The sequence below is a fragment of the Pelophylax lessonae genome (genome assembly GCF_965119305.1).
Source record: "Pelophylax lessonae genome assembly, chromosome: 13".
In the NCBI taxonomy this organism is placed as follows: Eukaryota; Metazoa; Chordata; class Amphibia; order Anura; family Ranidae; genus Pelophylax; species Pelophylax lessonae.
The window spans coordinates 134,659,966-134,686,421 of NC_138780.1; the positions used below are offsets into that span (position 1 = coordinate 134,659,966).

The following is a 26,456-nucleotide window of genomic DNA, read 5'->3' on the forward strand; positions in this document are numbered from 1 at the left end:
CGGTACATGTTTAGGAGATATTTAGAGTACCTATAGGTAAGCCTTATCATAGGCTTACCTATAGGTACAAGTTGCAGAGGAGGGTTTACTTCCTCTTTAGGGCCTCCTTCACATGGGCACTTGCCTGCACACAATTGATTCCAGTGGCAAGAATCATTGGGTTCTTGCGGCTGGGATCACAGGTGTACATGAACAGCAGCAGCCGCTCAGACTGTATAAAGTATTGACAGGCTGAGACTGTTACACGCAGTTGAGGATGGATGAGCGACTCTGGAAATAGAAAGATGCATCCAGGCTCAGACATCTGTCCCTAACCACTTGCAACTGTTGTGAACTGTAAAAGCTTATATGATAATTTAATAAAGTTTAAATCTATTCAAAAATATCAAATGGATAAGGACTCATACCATTGTATACATTATTCAAAGCCTTCCTTACATCAGCTGCCACATTGCAAACTATTATGTTTACACTGCTATAAAAGTTAGTATGTTAAAAACTCAAAAAAAATCTAAACATAAATGTGGTCATTCTATTCTATTTGATGTACAGCAAAATGGTACACAAAATAGAGCTACGTTTTCCTTTTTGTGGTCCTAATGGACAGAAATAAATGTATGACAGTATCTCATACCTCAACGCTCCACACACAAGAAGAATGGTATAAGGCTGAGTAGACTTTCCCCACTTTCTTCAAGTCTTTAATATCCCATACATACAGACTGTGGTCATTGTAAACACAAGACAGCCACTGGTTGGCAGGGTCAAAGGTCATTCCCACAGTGTCCGGGTACTTGGCATCTGCAGCGCTGGAGAAGAGGCGGCTGAAAGGTAGAGAACAATAAGGGAATTAATTAGGCTTTCTATATATTATCACACTGCTGCATCTTTCTAGTTAGAAGCAGCTGACAAATTAATGTGGTCAAATTACTGTTAACAGCTTACAGGCACTTTAGAAATAAGAAAAAAAAAACTTTTAAGTTAATGAATGCCATGCAAAAAATGCACAGCTGCAACAAGAAATAACATCCAATAGCACACTCTCGTGACTTCTAAGAACTCTAAAATACTAAACATTATATATATATATGTAGCGGGGTTAAACATGCCTAAAGACACTGTTTGATATGTGGGAAGGAACTAGGCTCCCTCTAGTGGTAGCTGCATGGAATTTCCCGGGCTGTGACTTCCTTTTCACAAGATGAAGAAACTACATCTCCCAGGCTGCTTTGCAAGATCCAGGAACTAGGCTCCCTCTAGTGGTAGCTGCATGGAATTTCCCGGGCTGTGACTTCCTTTTCACAAGATGAAGAAACTACATCTCCCAGGCTGCTTTGCAAGATCCAGGGTGCACGGCTGCACCGCACGGCACTATGGGGGAGGTTATTTAAAGGAAGAGAGAAGCGCGCGAAGGGGGGGGGCCTTTCTGCGCTGGACTCTGAGGAACCAGCGAGCGAGAGTGAAGGACTGACACTGGATATTGGGCCAGAGCCTTTTAGCCTGGAGGGACGACGTGGAAGCGTCCCATCTCAAGCACGAGGCACATTCCTGGAGGTCATACTGCTGTTTGCCGAGACCGGAAGTCATCCGCCAGAAGGACCCCGCGCGGCTGGCATATAGCCAAAGGACTGAGACCGCAGTGGAAGCGCGCGAAGGAGAAACTTCTGTTGGTGAGAGGGCACATGCCCAATAACTGACTTTATCTGCTGAAGAGACAGTTTTATCTACAGATAGCGGTAGCGCAGCAGGAGGTGATAAAACCCCGGGGTTTATCACCATACTCTCTCAGGAGACTCATAGACAAACAATAAGGTCTGTAAAGGAGTCGCCAGAGGCTTATCTCTCTCGCAGAAGTTATTGCTCAGTTACGCAGACACCCTGCGGTGACAACTAACAGCTCGTTGTTTTCTCTCTCTTGATCTATATTCCTAATCTGGATTACAAATGAGCTCTATTCAATAACCTTGCTAGCGAAGATCAACAAGAAAGAAGAGAACTCTGGGGGAGGGACTCAGATAGGCCCACCTACCTGGTACTGTGTCTAGCCTTAATGCAGGAGGAGTGTGGGGGTATTCTTTTACCTTTTTAAAGCTGTTTTAAATAACCTTTTATGGACTTGTATTGTATTGTATTGTATCTCCCCTATTCAATTTGATATATAGTAAACTAAGTTTGGTTAATTACAATCTTGTGCGTTGTTCCATTGTGTCACCCAGAAGGACTACTATTCAAGAAGGTAACAAGGTACTGTTGCATAGTGAAGTATTGTATTCCAACCTGTGTATCTATTTGATAGTCCAGTCCTATTCTGGGTCAGTTGTGCCTGAGGAGGGATCGAGCCAATTTGATTGGGTTGTTAGGCAGGGTGTAGACCCAATAATATAATCAGCAGCTCCTGCGGGGGTGGTGCTACACGTGGGGGCTCGTCCGGGATTTCTACAGTCCTGCAACACAACCCTCTCAGCCCCAGAATCCCCTCCCACGCAGAAATGGATCCTGTCGCTGCTGCTGAGTGGTGCAAGGAAGAGAATGTCATAGTGGAAAATGGCCTGGTGGTTGAAATCAAGGGAGAAGCCTGGACTGAAGAAAAGCTCCTCCCTGTTTTAAGGGCACTATCCACAGACAGGAAATTCTGGGTGATTGACATAAAAACTGACACCACTGCCCCACACACGTATGCACTGTGTGAGTGGAGGAAAGGGGTCCCTGATTATTTCAATGGAAACAGTGTAAAAACTATTGACCAAACAGAACTTTTCCTGATACATCCAGGAGTTCCTACTGCGGGTCCCTCATCCACCACCCCTGGGGTATCCAGCCAAGAAAAAGGTGTCCAAGAAGGGCATCCTGAGTCATCACCTTTGTCGACTTTTAGCTCAGAACTGTGTGCTGTTCTTGGGGAGATTGTGGCAAAATGTAGCAGGGACTCCTCGAGCTATCTGATGACTGGATATAGGAAGCTCCGGACATTCTCTGGGAAACAGCCTGTGCCTTCAGCAGAAGATGGGTTCGAAGAGTGGTTAGATACCGCCACTCAGGCTTTGGAGGAATGGGAGGTACCAGAACAGCACAAGAAGCAGAGGATCACAGAGAGTTTAAGGGGACCTGCATTAGAGGCTGTACGTAATCTAAAGCTTAGCAAGAAGAACTGCACTGCACAGGATTATTTGGACATTCTGCAAGATGTGTTTGGTCGGACGGAGAACGCGGCTGAACTTCTCTACCAGTTGGACCACTGTTATCAAGAAGAGGGGGAGAAGTTGTCCGAATTCATTAAACGTCTGGATAGGATTATCCACCAGATTCTGTTAAAGAAAGGAATAGACCCCCGGAAAATAGATGAGACTCGTGCACGACAGGTTCTGAAAGGGGCTCAACCTTTAGATCCCATTGCCATACTGTTACGAACTCGTCGAGATGGCGGCATTCTAGAATACCCCGATCTGATTCGAATGGTCAGAGAGGAAGAGGTCATGTTGGACAACAAGAAGAAAAGTCGGCAGTTTGACTCAACTGCCCGGGTTGGAGTGATAAGTGTGGAAGAGGGTGACTCTCAAGTTGAACTCCTAAAGACCCAAGTGTCTCAGTTGATAGAAATGGTGTCCATCCTGACTGGTCAGGTATCCACTCTACCCAAGGGGAGTATATCGGAGAGGCCAGATGAACCTGTTAGTCTCAGCACAGATCCAGAGCCACGGCCTGTAAGATTGTTAATTTGTTTCAACTGCGGGGGAGTTGGGCATGTTAGAAGGGTATGTCCCAGCTCAGGAAATGCTGCCGCGAAACCTCGCGAGCCAGCGGGAAACTTCAGAGGACACCGGTGAAGGAGTCAACCGGGTGTCCGCCAGTCTTAAGGGACTCCAGAAGTGGTGCAGGATCAGGGAAACTGAGTCAGGGGGTCAGACCCAAATATAACACCCCCAGTTCTAGACTCCGGGTTACTGAGGGAAGGAAAGTCAATGCACACCGGATTCGGCGGGGGCCTAGATCAAGGAAGAAAAAGGAGAAGAGGGCCAGGGTACAGAGAACTGAATCAGATAACAAGGCTACATCAAGAGAATTCCCAACTAACTTGGTCGGGCCCTCCCCAGTGGTCTCGGTTCAGGTGGAAGGAATTTACACAAGAGCCCTCCTTGACACAGGGGCCCAGGTGACTCTTTTGTATAGAGACTTCTATGATAAATATCTTACCCATCTACCTTTGCAGAAGTTGGAAGATCTGGAGATATGGGGTATTGGGACCCAAAGTTTTCCCTATGACGGGTATCTGCCAATCAAGTTGACCTTTGATCCATCAGTGGCTGGTGAAGCGGAAACCTTCGACACCTTAGCGGTGGTCTGTCCTCGTCCACCAGGGGCCAACAAAAGCTCTCTCATCGTAGGAACAAACACTGACCTGGTAAGGCGCCTTCTGATACAACTGGTCCAGGGACAAGATGCTCAGGCGCCAAGGATCCATCCCATGCTACGGCAGGCCTACCAACGATTAGTGTTGGAGCAAGAGACCCCCGCAGAAGGAGTTGGACGACTCTGGAAGCTGGATAGAGCAGAAAAGGTCTTACAGCCAGGAGAGGTGGCCTGTTTTAAGGCTTCTGTTAAACTCACATGGCAACAGCCGGGTCCCTTCATTATCTTTGAATCAGGTCAAAAGGAGAGACAGAGAGGGATAGAAGTGATCCCTGAGGTGATCCCTTTGAAGGTGTTACAGGAAAACCGTGGAAGGGTTTTAGTGAGTGTCAGAAACACCTCTATTACACCAGTGAAGGTACCGGCCAGAGTGCTCCTGGGCCAAGTCAACCCGGCTACCCCAGTTGCCCCCATTGATTTCAAAGAAAAGGAACAGGGTGAAGCGGTTATAGAGGAGCTTTGCTCTGGAAACGCTGCCCTCCCGCCGGAATGGGTGAAGAGGGCCAAGGCACAACTTGCTCGATGTAGGGAAATATTCTCTAAGGACGAGTTTGACGTGGGATGTGCCAGGAGCGCCACTCATAAGATCCGCCTGAGTGAGGACAAGCCTTTCAGGGAGAGAGTCCGGCGAGTCCCCTTAGGTGACTTAGAAGATCTACGTCAACAGCTGGCAGAGCTCAAAAAGATCGGGATTATCCGAGAATCCAGGAGCCCGTATGCTTCCCCGATAGTGGTAGTCCGGAAGAAAAATGGATCTTTGAGGCTTTGTATCGACTACCGAACGCTGAACAGAAGAACCATCCCAGACCAGTATACCACTCCTCGAATCGAAGATGCCCTACAGAGTCTGTCAGGGGCGAAGTGGTTCAGTGTGATGGACTTAAAGAGTGGGTATTATCAGATCCCCATGCACCCTGAAGATCGGGAGAAAACAGCCTTCATCACCCCTGTGGGGTTCTTTGAGTTCAATCGCATGCCTCAGGGGTTGTCCGGGGCCCCTGCTACCTTCCAAAGGCTGATGGAGAGGACCGTTGGAGATATGAATTTGATAGAGGTACTGGTATACTTGGATGATGTTATCGTGTTTGGCAGAACTTTAGAAGAACATGAGGAGAGGTTGGAAAAGGTCTTGAAGAGGCTACATGAAGAAGGTCTGAAACTTTCTCCTGAGAAGTGCCAATTCTATCAGTCCTCGGTCCATTACCTGGGCCATATCGTGTCTGAAGAAGGGGTGGCCACTGACCCGGACAAGCTGGATGCTGTTGCTTCCTGGCCGAGACCCACAAATGTGACCGAACTCCGGTCATTTTTGGGCTTTTGCTCCTATTACAGGAGGTTTGTGGAGGGGTTCGCCCAGATTGCCCGACCCCTAAATGAGCTCCTGAAGAATGAAGAAGATGATGTCCCTGAGTTGGTAAAGCCGGCGAAGTCCACCATAGGCCCCCGGAAGGCTAAGGAATCCATCCAGGATCAGTGGACCCCGGAATGCGAAGGGGCCTTTGTCCAGCTGAAGGAAACCCTAACCACTGCCCCTGTGTTGGCCTATGCGGACCCCACAAAACCATATGAACTGCATGTTGATGCCAGCCGAGATGGGCTGGGGGGGGTACTTTATCAGGAGCATGAGGGTCATCTGCGACCTGTTGCCTATGTGAGCAGAAGCCTACTGCCTGCTGAAAGGAATTATCCTACTCACAAACTTGAATTCTTGGCCTTGAAGTGGGCAGTGGTTGACAAATTGAAAGACTACCTGTACGGAGCTGAATTCATTGTCAAGACAGATAATAATCCCCTCACCTATCTGTTGACTACGGCCAAGCTGGATGCAACAGGACATCGATGGTTGGCTGCCCTCTCTAGCTTCAATTTTAGCCTGAAGTATCGGCCAGGAATCGGAAATAGGGATGCAGATGCCCTATCCAGAAGGTTGCATGTTCCACAGGAACCTGCGGAAGAATGGACTCATTTGGCTCCAGAAGGGGTGCGTGCCCTATATCAGGGAACTGAATTTCGATCCCGAGGAGGGTCAAGAGCAGAAGAGATTGGGGTTTCGGCTATCGGAGTACCCAAATGCTACTGCCAGGTGACCCAAGTTGAAGGGGAGGGTTTGCCCCGGCTGTCCAAAAGGGACTTGCGGAAGGAGCAGTTGGAAGACCCTTTGGGAAAACTTCTCTTGGAAGCCCTGGAGATCCAGAGCCCTGAGTTGCTTCTAACTGACTCCCCTCAGGGGGCCCGTCTGTTGCATAGAGAGTGGACCCGGTTACAGATCAGAGAAGGAGTGGCCTACCGGAGAGGTCCATCTGAAGATCTGGAGGAGAAGTGGCAACTGTTCTTACCAGCTAAGTACAGAGAGGGAGTTCTGGCCGCTCTTCATGATAATCATGGCCATCTGGGGCCCGAAAGAACCTTTCAGCTTGTCAGGGACAGGTTCTACTGGCCTTGTATGAGGGCCGAAGTTGAAGGATACTGTCATTCTTGTGTCCGGTGTATACAGAGGAAGACTCTGCCACGTCAAGCAGCCCCAATGGGCCATCTACAAAGTCAGGGACCCATGGAGCTGGTGTGCATTGATTTCCTTTGCTTAGAGCCTGATCTGAGTGGCCAGGGGAATGTCCTTGTGGTAACAGACCATTTTACCAGATATGCTCAAGCATTCCCAACAAGGGATCAGAAGGCCTCAACGGTAGCCAAAGTTCTTGTAGAGAAGTTCTTTGTACATTATGGGTTACCACAACGCCTCCATTCTGATCAGGGAAGGGACTTTGAAAGCAGACTGATCAAGAGACTGTTAGATATGTTAGGCATTCAAAAGACTAGAACCACTCCCTACCATCCACAGGGGGATGCCCAGCCTGAACGATTTAACAGGACTCTTTTGGATATGTTGGGGACTTTGAGCTCAGAGAAGAAACAGCATTGGGGCAAGCACGTAGCTGCCATTGTGCATGCCTACAACAGCACTGTCAGTGATGCTACTGGATATTCCCCTTATCGGCTGATGTTTGGAAGGGAGGCTCGGTTGCCAGTGGATTTGGCCTTTGGCATTTCGCCTGATCATACCTCTTCAGCATCGCATAGAGGATATGTGGACCGACTGCGGAAGAGTCTGAAAGCGGCCTATGACAAGGCTCAGGCCACATCTGATCAACGTGGACTGCGGAATAAAAAAAATTTCGACCTAAAAGTTCGGATCCATGACCTGCAACCAGGGGACAGGGTTTTGTTGAGAAACTTGGGTGTCCCGGGAAAACACAAGTTGGCAGACCGCTGGAAGTCCCAACCTTATGTTATCTGCAAGCAACTGCCAAACCTTCCTGTGTACCAAATTCGGCCTGAAGGAAGTGTGGGTCCATTGAAGGCTTGGCATCGGAACCATTTGCTGCCTCTCTCTGAAGCGGTTCGTATGCCCCCTGTGGAAGACTTGTCAGAGGCCCCTTCGACTTCTCGCCGGTCCAGACCAGTTACCAGATCTCAGACGACGCTCCCAGATGAGGGAGAGGGAAGTTCTCCATCTGAAGATTTGGAAGATGAAGAGGAGGTACCCGACTGGTTGTGGTCATCTCAGTTGCCAGAACCCACACCTGCCTCCCTGTCTTCATCTGACTTGGCTGATAGAGGAGCCCTTCGGGCAGAAGCCCCTGAATTCATACCCTTTCATATGCTTCCAGAAGAAGCAGCTGAGGATGAAGGTTCTGAGGAGGAGGTTGCACCCTTCTCTGAAGAAGAACTGACCTCTCTTGAACCATCAGGTTCCTCTGTGTTGGAACATGAGGAGGGGGACATTGAAGAATCCTCAGAAGTGCCTGATTCTAGCACCTCTGAGAGCATGCCTCCACGGGAACAGAGGGAAAGGAGAGTCATTCACCCACCTAAGAGACTGACCTACGATCAATTGGGTGAATGTTCGGAAGAAGCTGTTTTTACCTCCAAAAGATCTCCTGACCAGCCTAGTTCCTCCACTGTAGATTTGGTGGGGGACAACCCTAGCTCACCCCCAGGCACAACTGTACAAGCCACCCAAGTTTTGGGGGGTCTGTGAGAGATCATGAGAACAAAGTATTGAAGTAGAAAACGTTTGCATTTAAGTTTGTACATAAGGATATTGGGTTTGGCCATTATAATAAGCACAGTTTTTGATGTTCACAATTTGGTTTACTTTGTGAGTTAATGTTTGCGCACATTTTGTTGCTCTGACTTCACTATATGTTTTTTTCTCTTTCTCACCTTTTGATGTTTTTTTTTCAACACAAACTTTAAGATGTAAGTGTTTAAGAAATTGCAAAGGCACATGTGCTTTTTAAAGGAGCACTATATAAAAGCACTAGAAATCAGCACTATATTAACACTGTAGAAATCACTTATTTGTTTATTAATTGCACTTTATCGTTTTACTGTTGCACTGCTATTAGAATACAAAATTGGATGTATTCAGATTGACTTATTTCAGCAAAATGTTAATGTTTTTGTTGTATAATGCCAACCTATGCACTAGGGTACATACTGTTGACCTCTTTGGGGACCAAAGTTTCTCAAGTGGGGGGAGTGTGTAGCGGGGTTAAACATGCCTAAAGACACTGTTTGATATGTGGGAAGGAACTAGGCTCCCTCTAGTGGTAGCTGCATGGAATTTCCCGGGCTGTGACTTCCTTTTCACAAGATGAAGAAACTACATCTCCCAGGCTGCTTTGCAAGATCCAGGAACTAGGCTCCCTCTAGTGGTAGCTGCATGGAATTTCCCGGGCTGTGACTTCCTTTTCACAAGATGAAGAAACTACATCTCCCAGGCTGCTTTGCAAGATCCAGGGTGCACGGCTGCACCGCACGGCACTATGGGGGAGGTTATTTAAAGGAAGAGAGAAGCGCGCGAAGGGGGGGGGCCTTTCTGCGCTGGACTCTGAGGAACCAGCGAGCGAGAGTGAAGGACTGACACTGGATATTGGGCCAGAGCCTTTTAGCCTGGAGGGACGACGTGGAAGCGTCCCATCTCAAGCACGAGGCACATTCCTGGAGGTCATACTGCTGTTTGCCGAGACCGGAAGTCATCCGCCAGAAGGACCCCGCGCGGCTGGCATATAGCCAAAGGACTGAGACCGCAGTGGAAGCGCGCGAAGGAGAAACTTCTGTTGGTGAGAGGGCACATGCCCAATAACTGACTTTATCTGCTGAAGAGACAGTTTTATCTACAGATAGCGGTAGCGCAGCAGGAGGTGATAAAACCCCGGGGTTTATCACCATACTCTCTCAGGAGACTCATAGACAAACAATAAGGTCTGTAAAGGAGTCGCCAGAGGCTTATCTCTCTCGCAGAAGTTATTGCTCAGTTACGCAGACACCCTGCGGTGACAACTAACAGCTCGTTGTTTTCTCTCTCTTGATCTTTATTCCTAATCTGGATTACAAATGAGCTCTATTCAATAACCTTGCTAGCGAAGATCAACAAGAAAGAAGAGAACTCTGGGGGAGGGACTCAGATAGGCCCACCTACCTGGTACTGTGTCTAGCCTTAATGCAGGAGGAGTGTGGGGGTATTCTTTTACCTTTTTAAAGCTGTTTTAAATAACCTTTTATGGACTTGTATTGTATTGTATTGTATCTCCCCTATTCAATTTGATATATAGTAAACTAAGTTTGGTTAATTACAATCTTGTGCGTTGTTCCATTGTGTCACCCAGAAGGACTACTATTCAAGAAGGTAACAAGGTACTGTTGCATAGTGAAGTATTGTATTCCAACCTGTGTATCTATTTGATAGTCCAGTCCTATTCTGGGTCAGTTGTGCCTGAGGAGGGATCGAGCCAATTTGATTGGGTTGTTAGGCAGGGTGTAGACCCAATAATATAATCAGCAGCTCCTGCGGGGGTGGTGCTACATATATATATATATATATATATATATATATATATATATATACATATACACACACACATACATACATACATAACACACACACATAATCTCACAAAGTGAGTACACCCCTCACATTTTTTGTAAATATTTTATTATATCTTTTCAGGTGACAACAATGAAGAAATTACACTTTCGTACAATGCAAAGTAGTGAGTGTACAGCTTGTATAACAGTGTACATTTGTTGTCACCTCAAAATAACTTAACACACAGCCATTAAGGTCTAAACTGTCGGCAACAAAAGTGAGTACATCCCTAAGTGAAATTGTCCAAATTGGGCCCAAAGTGTCAATGTTTTGTGTGGCCACCATGATTTTCCAGCACCGCCTTAACCCTCTTGGGCATGGAGTTCAACAGAGCTTCACAGGTTGCCACTGGAGTCCTCTCCCACTCCTCCATGACGGCTTTACGGAGTTAGAGACCTTGCGCTCCTCCACCTTCCGTTTGAAGATGCCCCACAGATGCTCAAATGGGTTTAGGTCTGCAGACATGCTTGGCCGTCCATTACCTTTAGCTTCTTTAGCAAGGCAGTGGTTGTCTTGGAGGTGTGTTTGGGGTCGTTATGTTGGAATACTGCCCTGCGGCCCAGTCTCTGAAGGGAGGGGATCATGCTCTGCTACAGTATGTCACAGTACATGTTGGCATTCATGGTTCCCTCAATGAACTGTAGCTCTAAAGTCCCGACAGCACTCATGCAGCCCCAGACCATGACACTCCCACCACCATGCTTGACTGTAGGCAAGACACACTTGTCTTTGTACTCCTCACCTGGTTGCCACCACACACGCTTGACACCATCTGAACCAAATAAGTTTATCTTAGACTCATCAGACCACAGGACATGGTTCCAGTAATCCATCTCCTTAGTCTGGTTGTCTTCAACAAACTGTGTTCGGGCTTTCTTGTGCATCCTCTTTATAAGAGGTTTCGTTCTGGGACGACAGCCATGCAGACCAATTTGATGCAGTGTGCGGCGTATGGTCTGAGCACTGACAGGCTGACCACCCACCCCTTCAACCTCTGCAGCAATGCTGGAAGCACTCATACATCTATTTCCCAAAGGCAACCTCTGGATATGACGCTGAGCACGTGCACTCAACCCCTTTGGTCGACCATGGCGAGGCCTGTTCTGAGTAAAACCTGTCTTTTTAAACTGCTGTATGGTCTTGGCCACTGTGCTGCAGCTCAGTTTCAGGGTCTTGGCAATCTTCTTATAGCATAGGCCATCTTAATTTAGAGCAACAATCCTTTTTTTCAGATCCTCAGAGTTCTTTGCCATGAGGTGCCACGTTGAACTTCCAGTGACCAGTATGAGAGTGAGAGCGAGAACACAAAATTTAACACATTTAACTGCTCCCCATTCACACCTGAGACCTTGTAACACCAACGAGTCACATGACACCAGGGAGGGAAAATGGCTAATTGGTCCAAACTTGGACATTTTTACTCAGTGGTGTACTCGCTTTTGTTGCCAGCGGTTTAGACATTAATTGCTGTGTGTTGAGTAATTTTTAGGGGACAGCAAATTTATACTATCATACAAGTTGTACACTCACTACTTTACATTGTAGCAAAGTGTCATTTCTTCAGTGTTGTCACATGAAAAGATATAATAAAATATATTTGCAAAAATGTGAGGGGGTGTACTCACTATATATATATATATATATATATATATATATATATATACGCATATACACACACATACACATATACATTTAAAAGATTTTGACAATGACCAAATTGTAATAACTAGATGACTGGGTCAGATCAACTCCAAAACTACAGCTCTTGTGGGAGGTTTCTGCAGTGGTCAGGACCTACCAAAAGTGGTCAAAGGAAGGAAAACCGGTGAACCAGCATCATCACTGATTCACTTGGGTAGCCCATGTATTCCGCCCTAATAGAAATAGAAAACCGTTACCTAAAATGGTGTTGGACCGCCTTTTGCATTTTAAAATGGCCTGAATTCTCCTGGGAATTGACAAACCTACATCTTAGATGGTGGATAATGGAATCCGATACCACTCTTCATGCAAAAATCGTTCCCATTCTCGCAGAGATGCTGCAGGCAGAAAACGAGCCGAACCTTGTTTTCCAAAATTGACCATATTGGCTCTAAGATATTAAGGTCCAGGAACTGCGGCACCCAGGGAAGGTGCAAGGCTTCGTCTGCATGCTTGTCAAACCAAAGTTTGACAACACCAGCTGTGTAAATCCGATTATAGTCTTAGTATATGGTGCTGTCTTTGGGAAACTATGTCTGCACCATGGAGGGAATATGGTCGCCCATAATTTATACATAGTTGCTGGCAGTGACTTTGCCTTTCAAGGTGATGGGGCCTCTAGAATACCAAGATATGAGCCGCCAAACCATGAGTGCGTCGCCACCATGCTTTACTGTGGGCCCAAGACATTGCTGGTCATATGCTTGGGACAGTTTTCGCCACACATGTTCGGTGGCTGGGTACATTGTGAAGCTGGATTCCTCTGACCATCTTACAGTCCTCCAATGATCGATCGTCCATTATTTATGGGTGTTGAACCACGCTCTCCTCTTCTGAGAATTATTATTGGTCACTAGTGGCAACTGTAGCTCGTCCGTGAAGGTTTTTCTTATAGTGTTCCCTTCGCACAGTTTTTGTGGACACAGGCTTTGGAAGACAGATGGAGCTCTGCAGTCACTTTTGCAGCAGTTTTCTTATTCCAGGTCACAATCCTGTGCAATGTCCTTCTGTCTCTTTTGGTCAGTTGACCACGCCTATGCTTATCAGACAATGTTTTCCCAGAAACTGTATATGCCGTCATAACCTTTGATACTTTATCTCACGACACTGCAAATTGGCATCTTCAGGCAGAGGCACCAGCTAAGCGGGCACCAACAATTCGCCCTCTTTCAAACTCAGTAGGCTCCAACATGACAAACGTGAGGCTTCCCACCTGTTAGCTAGGTGTCTCATCACAGCAGAAGCAAAAGAATGTTACATCCCTTCCTCTTTCAAACGCAAAACATTTCACGTCTGCAAATCATGCAGTGTCCACATTTTTGAGAATATATATATATATATATATATATATATATATATATATATATACACAGAGAGAGAGAGAGAGAGAGACAATATATACACAGTGCTCAGCACAAATGAATACACCCCTTTTTAAAAGTAAGATTTCAAATCAATATCTCAAAGAACACAAGAACATTTTGCAAAATTTTGTCAAAACTGAGTTTTATAGAACATTTGTTTAGCTTATTACATGAAAGTAAAGTTAATAAGATAACTTAGATTACGAATTCTTCAATTAGTTGATGCAAAATTGAATACATCCCACAGCAAAAAATACATCATCTAGTATTTTGTATGACCTCCATGATTTGTGAGGACTGCACCAAGTCTTTTAGGCATGGAAGGAACAAGTTGGCAACATATTGCAAATCTATCTTTTTCCATTCAACAAGAATGACCTCTTTTAGAGCCTGGATGCTGGATGGAGAGTGATGCTCAACTTGTCTCTTCAGAATTTCCTATACGTGTTTGATTGGGTTCAAATCAGTAGACATACTTAGCCACTTAATCTTTCACCCTGTTCAGAAATGCAACAGTGGCCTTAGATGTGTGTTTTGGATCATTGTCATGTTGGAAAAGTGCACGACGACCAAGGGCACGGAGTGATGGTAGCCTCTGCTCTTTTAATATAGAGCAGAACATCTGTGAATTCATGATACCATTAACGAAATGTAGCTCCCTGAAACCAGCAGCACTCATGCAGCCCCACAGAAGGACACTGCCACCACGTTTCACTGGGGGCACCATGCATTTTTCTTTGTACTCCCTTGTACTCCTCACCTTTGCGACACCATACAGGTTTGACGCTATCAGTTCCAAAAATATTTATCTTGGTCTCATAACTCCAGAGTACAGAGGTCCCTTTAGTCTTCTTTTTCAGAATGGGCCCTGACAAATTCTAAAGCCCAGTACACACGAGTAGAAATTCGGCCGGGAAATTTTGTCCGACGACCGATCTGCCGATTTTCGGCTGGTAAGTATGGTGCTTCCGACAACCGACTCCGACTTTTCGGCTGAAAAAATCCTGGTGTGCAGGCTATATAATTTTTGTCAACCCGTCAAAACACGTCCGATTTTCGTCTCATTAGTACAGATTTCGATGGGGAAAAATCTTATGAGCAAGACTAGGCATGCTCAGAGATGAAAGAACACAAAGAAAGCAATGCAACACATGACATCACTTCTGAAGTAGAATTCTGTCGTGCGGAAAAATTTGTGTGCAGTCTAGAGCACATTCCAACCAACAGACACCACTCAAAAGACGGTCCGGTCGGCGGAAATTTGTTGCGTGTGTACTTTTTGTGGGCTTTTTTGTGCATGGTCCCTGGCAAATACTAGGTGGGCTTTTTTGTGCATGGGCACCCATGGACACCCATGTATGCCATTCCTCTGCAGTGTACGCTGTATTGGGTCACAAAAAATAATTACCCCAGTTTGGCTTTCTAATTCTTAAGCTAACTGCAGTGAACTTGCATGGTGATTTTCTTCAATCCTTCTCATCAGAAATGACTTCTGTCAAGGTGTTAACTTCCGTGGATGGCGTGAGCGTCTCTGTGAGATGGTTGCAGTTCTACCTTTGTTAAGTTTTTGTATCACTTTTGCTACAGTATTCTGACTGATAAGTAAACCTTTGCTGATCTTCTTGTAGCCTTCAACATTGTGTCAACAAATTATTTTCTTTCCCAGACCTTGTGACATTTCTCCTCCATGTGGTGCCATTGCTGACAGCATAAAATGGGAAGGGATTTCCTTTGTTAAATAACGCCCTTTTATAATCACTGGTCTGCTGAACACCTGTTTAATGAATAATTAGACTCACCTGTAGTTCAATTCTTGTTATTTAGGATTTTGTTGTCCAAAATGTAGCTTTGCTCCTAAGAGTCGGTTCACACTGGGGGCGGCACGACTATGTACTACTTCGGGGGCGACTTGTGCATTCCCATGCACCACGACTTTGGAGCGACTAGCAAGGACTTCACATAATGGAAGTCTATGCAGGTCGCTCCAAGGTCGCCCCGAAGTAGTACAGTACCCTTTTTCTAAGTTGGAGCGACTTGTGTCGATCCTATTTGAACGGGTCCTGTAGCAGTCAATGGACCGCGACTTGTCAGGCTGACAAGTCGCCTGACAAGTCGCACTAGTGTGAATCGAGTAAGACTTTCACTGGGGTGTATTCACTTTTGCAACATGGTCTTGTATTAATTGGTTAGGGAAATTATTTTTTTTTTTGTGTGTGCAAATTAACAAATCTTGGTTGCAATCAACGGGCCGCATTTGTGGGAGTATTTTGTAGTAAAGTATCCCACAGAAAATTATATATATATATATATATATATATATATATATATATATATATATATATATATATATATATATATATATATACACATACATACACACACACACACACACATATACACACACTGGTCACGCTGCCCTCATTAAACTGACAGCAACAACCCCCTCTAACACTCTACAAAAAAATTATTTTATATAGATGTGTGCCAATTAGAAACATTTCCTTCTCACTTCCTCTACTACTGACAACACAGACACCAGTACAGAAATTGAGATGATTCCTTTTGGGCCATACACACTATACAATTTTCTTTAGATTTTTTTCCTTCAGACTTACCAAAACCATATAATAGGAGGTCAAACCTAAACACTTTCAATTTGTACGTAATCAGGCAGGCCCTTGCACTACATAGTTGAAGGTAAATCTAATGGAAATCTACCAACAAAAGTTGTATAGTGTGTATCCAGCTTTAGTCTAAAGCAGGGTAATACACCTTGAGTGTCTTTTTTCCCCTTTAAACCAGCAGGTTAAAGGGAAAAAAAAAACACATGCAGATCCCCTGCATCTACACAAGCAATGTGAATGCACGCCAGAATGCATAGATCAGCCCTGTACACATTCGCTGCATGCGCTAATCGAATTCCAGCAGGACCATTCGACAGAAGCCCATCGTTAGACCAGCTTTCCTGACGAACCTGCTGATTTAACACTACCCTCTCCACAGACTGACAATGCTGCTGCCCAATGGTGTCTGCTGTACTACTTCATGAACATTGCAGACACCCTAAGACAGCAAGCGTGTTAATGGTTGGATCACCAGGTAAAATAAAAGGGGGAGAAAAGCAGAAAAAAATAAACTAGTGCAGCCACCACATTCTAAGGAAAGATAAGTGGCAATAAACTATACTTTTCTTTTTGGGTTTAATACAGCTCTAAAAAAAAAATCTAAAAAACATGGGTTAAAAAAAAAAAAAAAAATGTATAATCCTAAAAGTAGAATTAAATTGATTCAAAACCTTAATACATTCCCCCTAAATCGAATACATAGGCCCAACTGGAACTGATCCTATTTAAGGACTTGCTTTTAGACTCCCTTCAGCAGCATACTCCTCTTTATTACACTCCCCCTACCACAACATTTATCTACTGGGAGGAAAAAAAAATACTGGTAATTTTTAAGAATGGAGACGAATGGACTCACTCAATGTGACAGCGCTGGTGCTTTGTGATTGGCACAGAGAAGTCACATGTGGACAGGTAGAGTCCCCAACACTGGGTAAATTCTAACTGGCTTGTTCCAAGCACAGGTTCACTTTAAAGCAACTATAAACCAAACAACAAAAATCTAGTCTAATGCAGTTTACTAGTCCTTACATGTGGTGCCCGCATTTTACAGTTTCTTCCCTGCTTTTACGGATACCAAATTAGAGCAAAGAATGAATGTTCTATAAAAAAAAGCATAGTGCAAACTGCAGAAACACTTTGGGGAAAAAGGGTACATAAAGGACTTTTCAATGTATTTTACTTTACCGTGCTGACTTTGCATGTTTTACTTTATAAACACATTGGCCTCTTAAGTCAGGTGTGGTGGTTTCCATGACCGAATGTCATTGCTCCCCTATCATTTACATTGAACCTAGGGCAAAGTAGTGACTTTTCCTAGATGTGAAATATTTTGTAAGAGATCTTTAGACTTGTTATACTAAGGAGGAAAGAAATCTAATAGCATAGATGTACTGCCTGTATATGTAGTTGAAAGACAAACCAGCAGAAATACAGAGGCCAACTGAATAATTAAAACACCAGAGGCCTAGTGACTGAAACACATGATCTATTGAAAGTCAAACCATACAGCTGTGGGCTGGGGGTCAGGAGAGAAGGAACCCACAGGCAGACATGGATCAAAAGAATGACTGTTCTTAGGAAAACTACAGTAGGAATGACTGGCCTGAATTCCATTCACTCCGCTCGAGGTTAAAGCCAGCAAATGCATTTATAATCTATGCAAATGAATTGTAAAACAAAAACAGAATGCAAGAATAGTGAATATCATGACTTCAAGGCCTGGGAAACCGCACTGCTAACAATACAGAAAGAAGTTATGCGCTCCCCTGTCAGCAATACACAACCGTCCATAAACTTGAAGGGTGAACCAATATTCCATGGAGCAAATGAAACTTGCAGTGCCGCTCTAAGCTGAGACAGAGATCTCCCCGCCAGTTGCAGCGAAGGGAGCTGGCATCAGTGCACCATTTAGAGGTGTTAGAGCATTATCAAAGAGAAGAAAAGGCACCGCTCACCAACCCAGTTTATTAGTATATAAATGAATGTGGCCTCAGCCAGCGCCACTTCAGCCAAATTCATCTATACACTGGGCGGGCATGGTTCACCTGTATACTAATATACTGTTTTGGTGAGCACCACATTTTCTTCTCTTTAATATTCAGTGGTGTCTCATATCAATCTACAGTATATATATATATAACGAATTACAGCCTTTTATGTCCTTTCTTCCTATAGTTTCTTATTCTGTCTTTTACAGCTTTTTGCCCATATTTATTAATTCCACTCTAAAATTCTATTACTCAACCCAACATGCAATAACAATGTATTTGTAACTGGAAGTAAAACATTAAAAGTTATCAAAGCCGTCTTTCATTCTGATTTTACACAAACAAGGTAAACACAATCAGAGTTCCTGAATGCAAAGCAGAAGCACAGGAGTGTTGCCTCCACTGCCCCCCCCTCTCTCTCTCTCTTTAAATCCAAGTAGTGTAGTCCTTCTTGCCCTCATTTTGTAAGAATTTCCAAACTACCACCACCTGTCTCATAATTTAGGCATTCCTACTATTATGGACCATGAAGGACTTCTTCCCCTGAGGCTGACCCAGAATGAGACATTTCTGGAGTCATTAAGGGACATGGGCATGTTTTCACACTCCCTACCTATTTGATGTGGGTCAAACAGAACAGGGAGTAAGATTAAATCTGTTCAGTAGGGACACCAATTAAAGCCTTACAGATCTTTTAATTTCCCCCCGACTGTTGAGCTTTTGAACCAGCGCCGAGTGTCACAAGATACTGAGACCAGGGTACGCCATAATGTACGCTTTCACATAATATAACTGGATACTTTTAATTTAGGAGCACCCATACAGCTCCTCCTGCTGACTCCTGAATAAGAGACATTAAAAGGTCAGACCATCCAAAACATGTATTGTAGTTTCTAGTAGATGCTGGCGGGTTTCACTACTGACTGCTTCCCATATATCTGGGGACCCTATTGGTTCTGTTCCAGGGTCTGTACATCTACTGTGTAAGTACCAGAAGGCCCAGGAGAAGCTTGAAGATGAAAAAGGTAAGCGGGAACACACAGAGCTCCTAAATATTAAGGAACTGAGTTAAGCTACAGGTGTCTGAGCACTCATATGTGAACAGCCATGATTTAAATACATAGGCTTTTGGATATCAAGCAGTTTGGAGCTTCAAGCTACAAAACGCTCAGGTGTAAATGGGGACTTTAGGAATTATGATAGGGAGATCACTGCTGGAATATCCAAAAATATAAGAAGCCAAGAGCTGACTATGCTAGGCTACAAATATAAATAAAATACCTTTTTGCTGGACTGATTGTATGATTAACAAACTTATACTAAGCAAAATTACCAACAGCATAAAAGAATGCCTAAAGAAAAAGCATAATTGAACACTAAAAAAAAAGATATGTCTGTTTATAAAGTATACATTTTTCCATTTGAGCTCACCTGGCTTCAGTGATAGTAGCAATGTCTACACCCAGGCAATGTGGCTTTGGCATAGTGCTGAGAAAGTGCAGATTGCTTGGGTTGAAGATGCGCACCGTTCCATCTGCACAGCCACAGAAAATATAGTCTTGGCTCACCAATATGCAGCTGGCCATGGTGGTCTGTTTAAAAATGGTCAAGAAATTTAGACATGAATGAAAAAACATGTAACAGGAACTGTTAGCATTCACAAATTGTGCATGTAGGCTAGATAATTGATGCTGACAGACCTAAAATATCAGAACCCTGTCTTTTATCTATGGAATTTACAATGAAGTATCTACTGCATAGCAAAAATTTTAAGGACATCTAGCCAATGGGATTTTTCCCATTCTTTAAAGCCGATGTCCAGGTTTAGTTTCACTTTCACCAAGCTGGCCCAAACAAACAATTTCCTTCACTAACATGTTCGCCCACAGTGTACACTGTATGAATTGCTACATATAGTATGCAGCACTGTGTTCTGGGTGTGAGAGGAGACCTACCTGTCTCACACCCAGGACATAATAGCGTTGGGCTGAGTGACACTAAGCCAGCCATTTATAGGCAGCTTTCTATTCTATCAATGAACACAAAGCTTCCTCTGATTGGCCAAGCCAGAAGGGCAGGCTGATAATGTCGCAAACTCAATCTCAGCCAGTCAGAGGAAGCTTTGTATTCAGTGATGAGTGCCACTCAGCCCGACGCCATTTTGTTCAGGGTATGAGAAAGGAAGGTCTCATCTCACACCAGGAACACAGTGCTGCCTACTTTATCTAGCTTAGGCTACATACAGTTTACAGAGCTTCCTCAGTGGGTGCATATTAGTGGAGGAATTTGTTTCGGTCAGCTTTGCCCAAACAAATTATTTAAAGTGAAAGTAAAACCAGGACATCAGCATTAAGGCAGAACTGCTCTAGTTCCTTTATGTTAGACAGGGTAGAGCTATCATTATTTAAGTTCTGAATCTAGTGTATTTCTGTAAAACAAAAACATGTACTGCCCACACTTACCCTGAGCTCCACCCACTTGTCCAGCAACCGACGGTCATTGAATTCACATAGCAGGCCAGAAGATGTTATACAAAAAGTACTGCTCGCTTTTTTTCCTTTCCCACATGCAACATCTGTGAAGAAGTTGTTCCTGAGCTCACCCAATAAGCCAGAGCGCCCCAACAGTGGAATGGTAGAGTTCACCTGATAGAATTACAATAAATATTAAAGAAAATTATATATATATATATATATATATATATATATATATATATATATATATATTATGGATTCATTCACATACACCTGTATACATACACACACATAAAAACTGTATAATATTAATATGAAAATCTTTCCCCTACGACACCTTAGAAGTTACCGATGCAATAGGTACAAGGTTGGTTCAGTAAATCTGAAATACAAATACTGCATAGAAAATAGCTAAAAAATATAATTATTATACAGAAAGTTCTATTTTTAAAACTAAATTTTGATTATTCTCAAAGATAGGCCCCCACAGTCAAGATTTTCTATTGGTCCTCAAAGGTGATGGGCAGCCTTGCCCAATAAGTGAATTTGTGATGCCGCAGATAGCATTTTTAAGCTTGAGTTTAGAACAAAAAATATATAAATTTCAGTTGCTCATATCTTTGAATTAGATAATCCCTTTAAAGTTTAACTAAAAGGCAAAACCTTTTGCTTTTTTTGTTGTCTGTGCCCGCATTAAGGTTATTAAACCTCTCAATTTGTCCTGTTTACCATTATCACTGAAAGTAAAAAGTAAAAGAAAATCCCAAATTTTGGGTTGTTCCCAGAAAGGTAATAGAGGCAAAATCTTCCAATGGAGACACTAGTTCTGGTGACCTCAGTCTCCCCAAAGAATTCCCTTAGTTTGCAAGGATTTTCTCTCATTTCCTGTTTGGCCATGGGACAGAAAATATAGGGAAATCTCCAAAATGGGGCACAGAAGGCGAAAAAAGATCTGAGAAATGGAAAAAAAAAAAATTCTGCCCATAGTTCTACTTTAATATGTACTTCTCACTGCGTAAGCTTCCCTATGCAATCAGCAGTTTTGGGTGAGTAAGAGACTAAAGTGCTCTTCAATGACTGTGAAGGACAGACCGTCAACTAGGTACAGAGAATTATCTCCCCAAGTTGTGAATCCACTAGGAATACTGTCAAGAAAAATTCTAGATATCCCCAGTTTCACATAGAAGTGTAAATGCCATTATCTATACATATCACATGACTTAGACATATTTTGTGGGCATATAGGGACAAAATAATGCATTTTCAGGATATTACACTCTAAAGCACTAACTGTAAATACTTTCAATTTGAATAATTAAAATTGACCACACACATATACAGAATGAAGAAGAGCAAGGAATCGTTGTACCCATTTATTTTACAATTTCCATCAATATCAACGGGCTCTTAACAAGTATTTATCAAATGTTATAAAGCCCTGTTTTGTATTTTGAGAAAAAAAAATGTCATCAGTGCTCGCTGTTTAGCCAGAAGTGATCACACCCTCAAAGTTTCCTACATCGGCTGGCATGATTCAGCTGGCAAGAGGAAGACCATGAAATCACACAGCTCTTATGCCAGCTTCGAATGAAAAGAAATAAACACAAGGCAGGCTACAATAAAAGTAGTGTCTGTAGTCTAAGCTTCTACATCTTGTGTGTTATTCTAAAATAAACAGACACATTAGTAGTGGTCTACAGCAGCATGGGGGATCACACAAAGCTGCTTTATTAGTTCTGTGGTTCAAAGCAGCTAAATGGGTGATTGGTGCTCCCGGGATGCCCCAGCTGTAATAGACACTGCTATATCGTGGTCACTAACAGCACTACTGAAACTCTTCATATGTTGGGGAATGCTATCAAAACGAGTGAGAGAATAACTTCAGAGGTAAGTTCGCCTTTGGGAACAGGTTACATGTTCCACCCATTTTTAGGGTGGAACTTGTAACATGGTCCCAATGCTGCAGCTGCTGCCAGATAAATTCAGCTACCTAGACCACTAAATTGGCTATACACTGATCCAAATTCAGATGATCTATCGGGCCCTGGCTACATGTTGATTAGTATGTGGGTTCCCACACACAGAAGCAGATTCATGTTCAATCAGTCTCTTTTAAAGGTATATGTTGCTGAATTTTCCAGCGATCAGTGGCTGTAGCCTCTGATAGGGTTTTTCTGAAAGCAGCTATCCGAATATATCATGGCGCTGGACATTCCTCCATCCACCTTGTTTGTGAGTTTTGGTTTTCTTTAAACCCACTGACCGCATAATAAAAAGCGTATGGCAAGCCTAAAGTATAATTAAAAGGCAAAACGTTTTATTTATTTTTTTGCTTTGGATGGAGTGGAGATGGATTAGAACACCTGTCAGTTTTTTTTTTTTTGCTGTGTCCCTATTAAGGAGATTCACCCTCTCTATTTATCCAGTTTACCATGATAATTTAAAGTAAAAGAAAATCCCAAATTTTGGGTTGTTTCCAGAAAAGTAATAGGAGGGGAAATCTTCCAGTGTGGACACTAGTATTGGTCCCCAAGGTATTCACATAATTTGCAGGAATTTTCTCTCACTTCCTGTTTGGCTATGGGACAGGAAGTGAAGGGAAATCTCCACAATAGTTCTGCTTTAAGTCTTCTCATCAATTTGGCAAGTGTCTCTCACTAAAAAGTTACCTCTACTTTTACCATATGTGCTGCCCATATTTTGTTAATCGAGTTTGTGTGAGGTATGTTCGCACATAACATATACGAACATGTAAATTAGTAAATAAAAAAAAAATGCATATTGTGTTCCTCCTTCTAATAAAGTCAAACACCGAAAAACACTGAGCAAGCTATCCTGAAACAGTGCTGTATTCATTCACCTATGCTTCTATATTCACTCAGTCCTGCTATACCCCTCAACTCACCTTTGATGACTTTGCTTCATCCAGATACCAGAACTTGACATGTCTGTTTCCAGCAGTGACAAAGTAGCTACTATCTTCTGAGAATGACACCGCCGTTACTTTACTAGAGACCTTGTTGGCTGCCACCACCACATTTTTCTAAAGAACATAAAGTCAGACATTGTAATAAGAAAACTGCATTTTAAAAGTTGTGAAAAGACAATACTGAAACACTGTCATGAAAGACATATCTTTTTAGTTATTACAGGCATTTTTATAGTACCTGCCCTCAAGGAACTTACAATCTAAGGCCCGACCTCACATGCATACATATATACAAGGGCCAGTTAAGACAGGAGCATGTCTTTAGTGTGAAGGAGCAAACCAGAGTACCTGTAGGAAACCTGCACAAGCACAGGGAGAACATGCAAACTCCTTGCAGGTATTGTTGTGGTTGGAATTCAAACAGTTTATTCTATTGCTGCAGGACAGAAGTGCTAACCACCAAGTCACTGAGCTGCCCCTATTAATGGACAAAATAAAGCATTTATAATTATATTCATAGCATATACAATATATGACCCAATGTTTGTGGACATCAGACCATCTTAACTATAGTAGCTTGGACTTCCAATTTCAAAACCATGGGCATTAATTAATTAATATGGAGTTGGCTTCCCTTTGCAGTTATAACAGCTCCCAATCTTCTAACAAGGCTTTGAAAAAGACATTGAAGTGCGTCTGTGAATTTGTCCTAATTAAAGGCAAAAAAGCATTTGTGAGGTCAGGTGCCAATGTTGGAAGAGAATGCTTGGCTTGCAAAAAGGTGTTCAACAGGGTGCAGGCAAGGGCTCTGTGTATGCCACTCAAGTGACTTTACACCAAACTTAAAAACAGCTTCATAAAGACCTTGATTCATGTGTATAGGAACATAGTCATGCTGAAACTAAAAAGGGCCTTCTCCAAACTGTTGACACAAGGTTGAAAGGTCAGAATTGTGCAAAATGGCCCTTATGTAGTAACAGAAGCATTAGGTCGTCCCATGCAAAGTAATGTTTTTTTTTTTTTACATGGCTAACCTTTTTGTAACATTTGTACGAGGCAAAACAAGCAATTTAACAATGGTATGAATATGTGTTAATGTATACCCTGGGTACTGATCAGATTAGATCAAAGAGGTACCAAGTAATTCTGATACATGTATAGGCTGACTGGTTGTGCAAAAATTGGTCCATCCAGCCTGTTGGGTTTTACCCAAAAGATCAGTGCCACAAGCTATAGCTGCCATCAAGACTGATCTTTGTAATAGGACGGCAGGGAAGGCTTCCCACTGTCAGAATACAATACCACAGCCGGAGGATTCCCCCATCCACATCAAATGTGTGGATGGGGAAAATCGGATCATTTTTTTTTTCTTTAAATGTCTGGGTGAAGGAAAAAAAAAAGAAAATCAATGTACAGAATGCCTTAATAATTATCTTTGCACGTCAGGCAGTCTAATCTTATTGATCCTCCTATCTACCTGCTGAAAGAAAATAGGCCTAATGCAGTAATGACTGGCAGTCAGACTACGTGACCTAGACTGCCTTGGCTGGGAACCGTTGTTTATGTCAAAAGTGTGGTCACTTTCTTTTCTCAGAACTAGAACATGATTTTTACAGTGGTGATATCACTACAATGCAGACTTCATGTCAAGTATATCTAGAGTTAAGCTGGCCATAGATGCTATGGACAGGAGGCCTGTTTAAATTAACAGGCACCATGACTGTTCACATATAACCACACTTGTGAGTGGTTACATGTAGTTCGGGACAGGCCCTGGCACAAAAGTCTGCTTCCATGGCTCATCATTTCTCCACAACCACATATAACTGCTTTTTGTGTGCACACACCTATGTTTTCAGCCAAAGATTTATGCTACAAATTTCTGTACCACGGCTCTAATCAGCCATGTGAATGCGGCCTAAAAGTATGTTATACTGTAAGAAAGGGGACAAGGGTGAACAGACCCTACAGGAAGACTGAAGTTATGTACCATATTTGATTCATGCGTTTATATCAAAAGTGGAGCTTTTCCAGTGAAATGTAGATGAAAAAACTGGATTTTTGTCTTACCAAAAAATCCCTTGATGTTCATTGACGGACACAGCTTCAGATCTTCATAAACGTTGGGTTATACCGCCCCCTACAGGAGTAGGACACTAGGCAGAAAAAGTAGTCTGGCTACACCCATGGGCAGTCCAAGGGGGTATACTCCCTCTCTCTGCTATAGGCACTCAGTTTAGTTACAAGCAGTGTCAGAAGAATTACAACGCCACAGAGGAGTGGGTGCTGTGTCCATCAATGAACATCAGAGAAATGGATTTTACGGTAAGTCAAAAGGGGTCTAGGGGTCCGGAAACCAGCGAAGATGTCTCTCCACCCCCCACCCCGATACAGGTGAGGGCACACCTTCATGCTGAAGGAGCCTTGTTCGCGTGTCTGCAGAAGCCTGCTCTTTGCTTGCCAGATCAGGCTTGTTTGGATCCCTTGTCAGTCGACCCTGAGGGATGAATAAACTTCTTGTGGGCCGAAAAGGAAGGCCCACGTCTATGCCGAGGTTCCTTGTCCTTAGTAGCCGGTGGAAGGAAGGTACTCTTCCCCCCTGTGAGATCTTTTATGATGTCATCCAGGGTAGCTCCAAACAGGTGATGTCCATGAAAGGGAGGATCAATCAAGGCCTTTTTAGAAGTCTGGTCCGCAGACCAGCATATGAGCCAAAAGACACGCCAAAGGACAACTGCCAAAGCAGAAAGCCGAGCAACTAGGGAAGCCGCATCCAAAGAGGCATCGCAGATAAATTGCAGCCCTTGGACTAGCTGGCCCACCAGATCAGCAAAGGGCAGGGGGGAGCTGTTCTCCCTCCAGGTCAAGGCGTAAAAGCTTAGCCCACTCGGTCAGAGTTTGCAAAACCAGGGCAATGGTGAAAATACCAGCCTCAGTGCCGAACCAGCCAGGATGTACAGATTGCAGGCCACAGCCTCCGCCTTCCTGTCAGCCAGATCTTTAAAGGCCTGGGACTCTTCAACAGGAATCATGGTTG

General features: G+C 43.6%; 1 protein-coding gene across 5 annotated transcripts in view; it reads right to left on the reverse strand.

The window, feature by feature from the left end:
• The window catches only part of MAPKBP1 (mitogen-activated protein kinase binding protein 1), a 288,826-nt gene that overhangs the window by 74,436 nt on the left and 187,934 nt on the right, over nucleotides 1-26,456 (reverse strand). For all 5 annotated transcript variants that reach the window (XM_082275307.1, XM_082275308.1, XM_082275306.1 and 2 more), the window contains exons 7-10: nucleotides 23,396-23,533; nucleotides 20,479-20,661; nucleotides 19,448-19,608; nucleotides 635-824 (exon numbers count right to left, since the gene is read on the reverse strand). In XM_082275307.1, coding sequence (XP_082131433.1) covers nucleotides 635-824; nucleotides 19,448-19,608; nucleotides 20,479-20,661; nucleotides 23,396-23,533 — 672 coding nt within the window. The remainder of the gene's footprint in view (nucleotides 1-634; nucleotides 825-19,447; nucleotides 19,609-20,478; nucleotides 20,662-23,395; nucleotides 23,534-26,456) is intronic.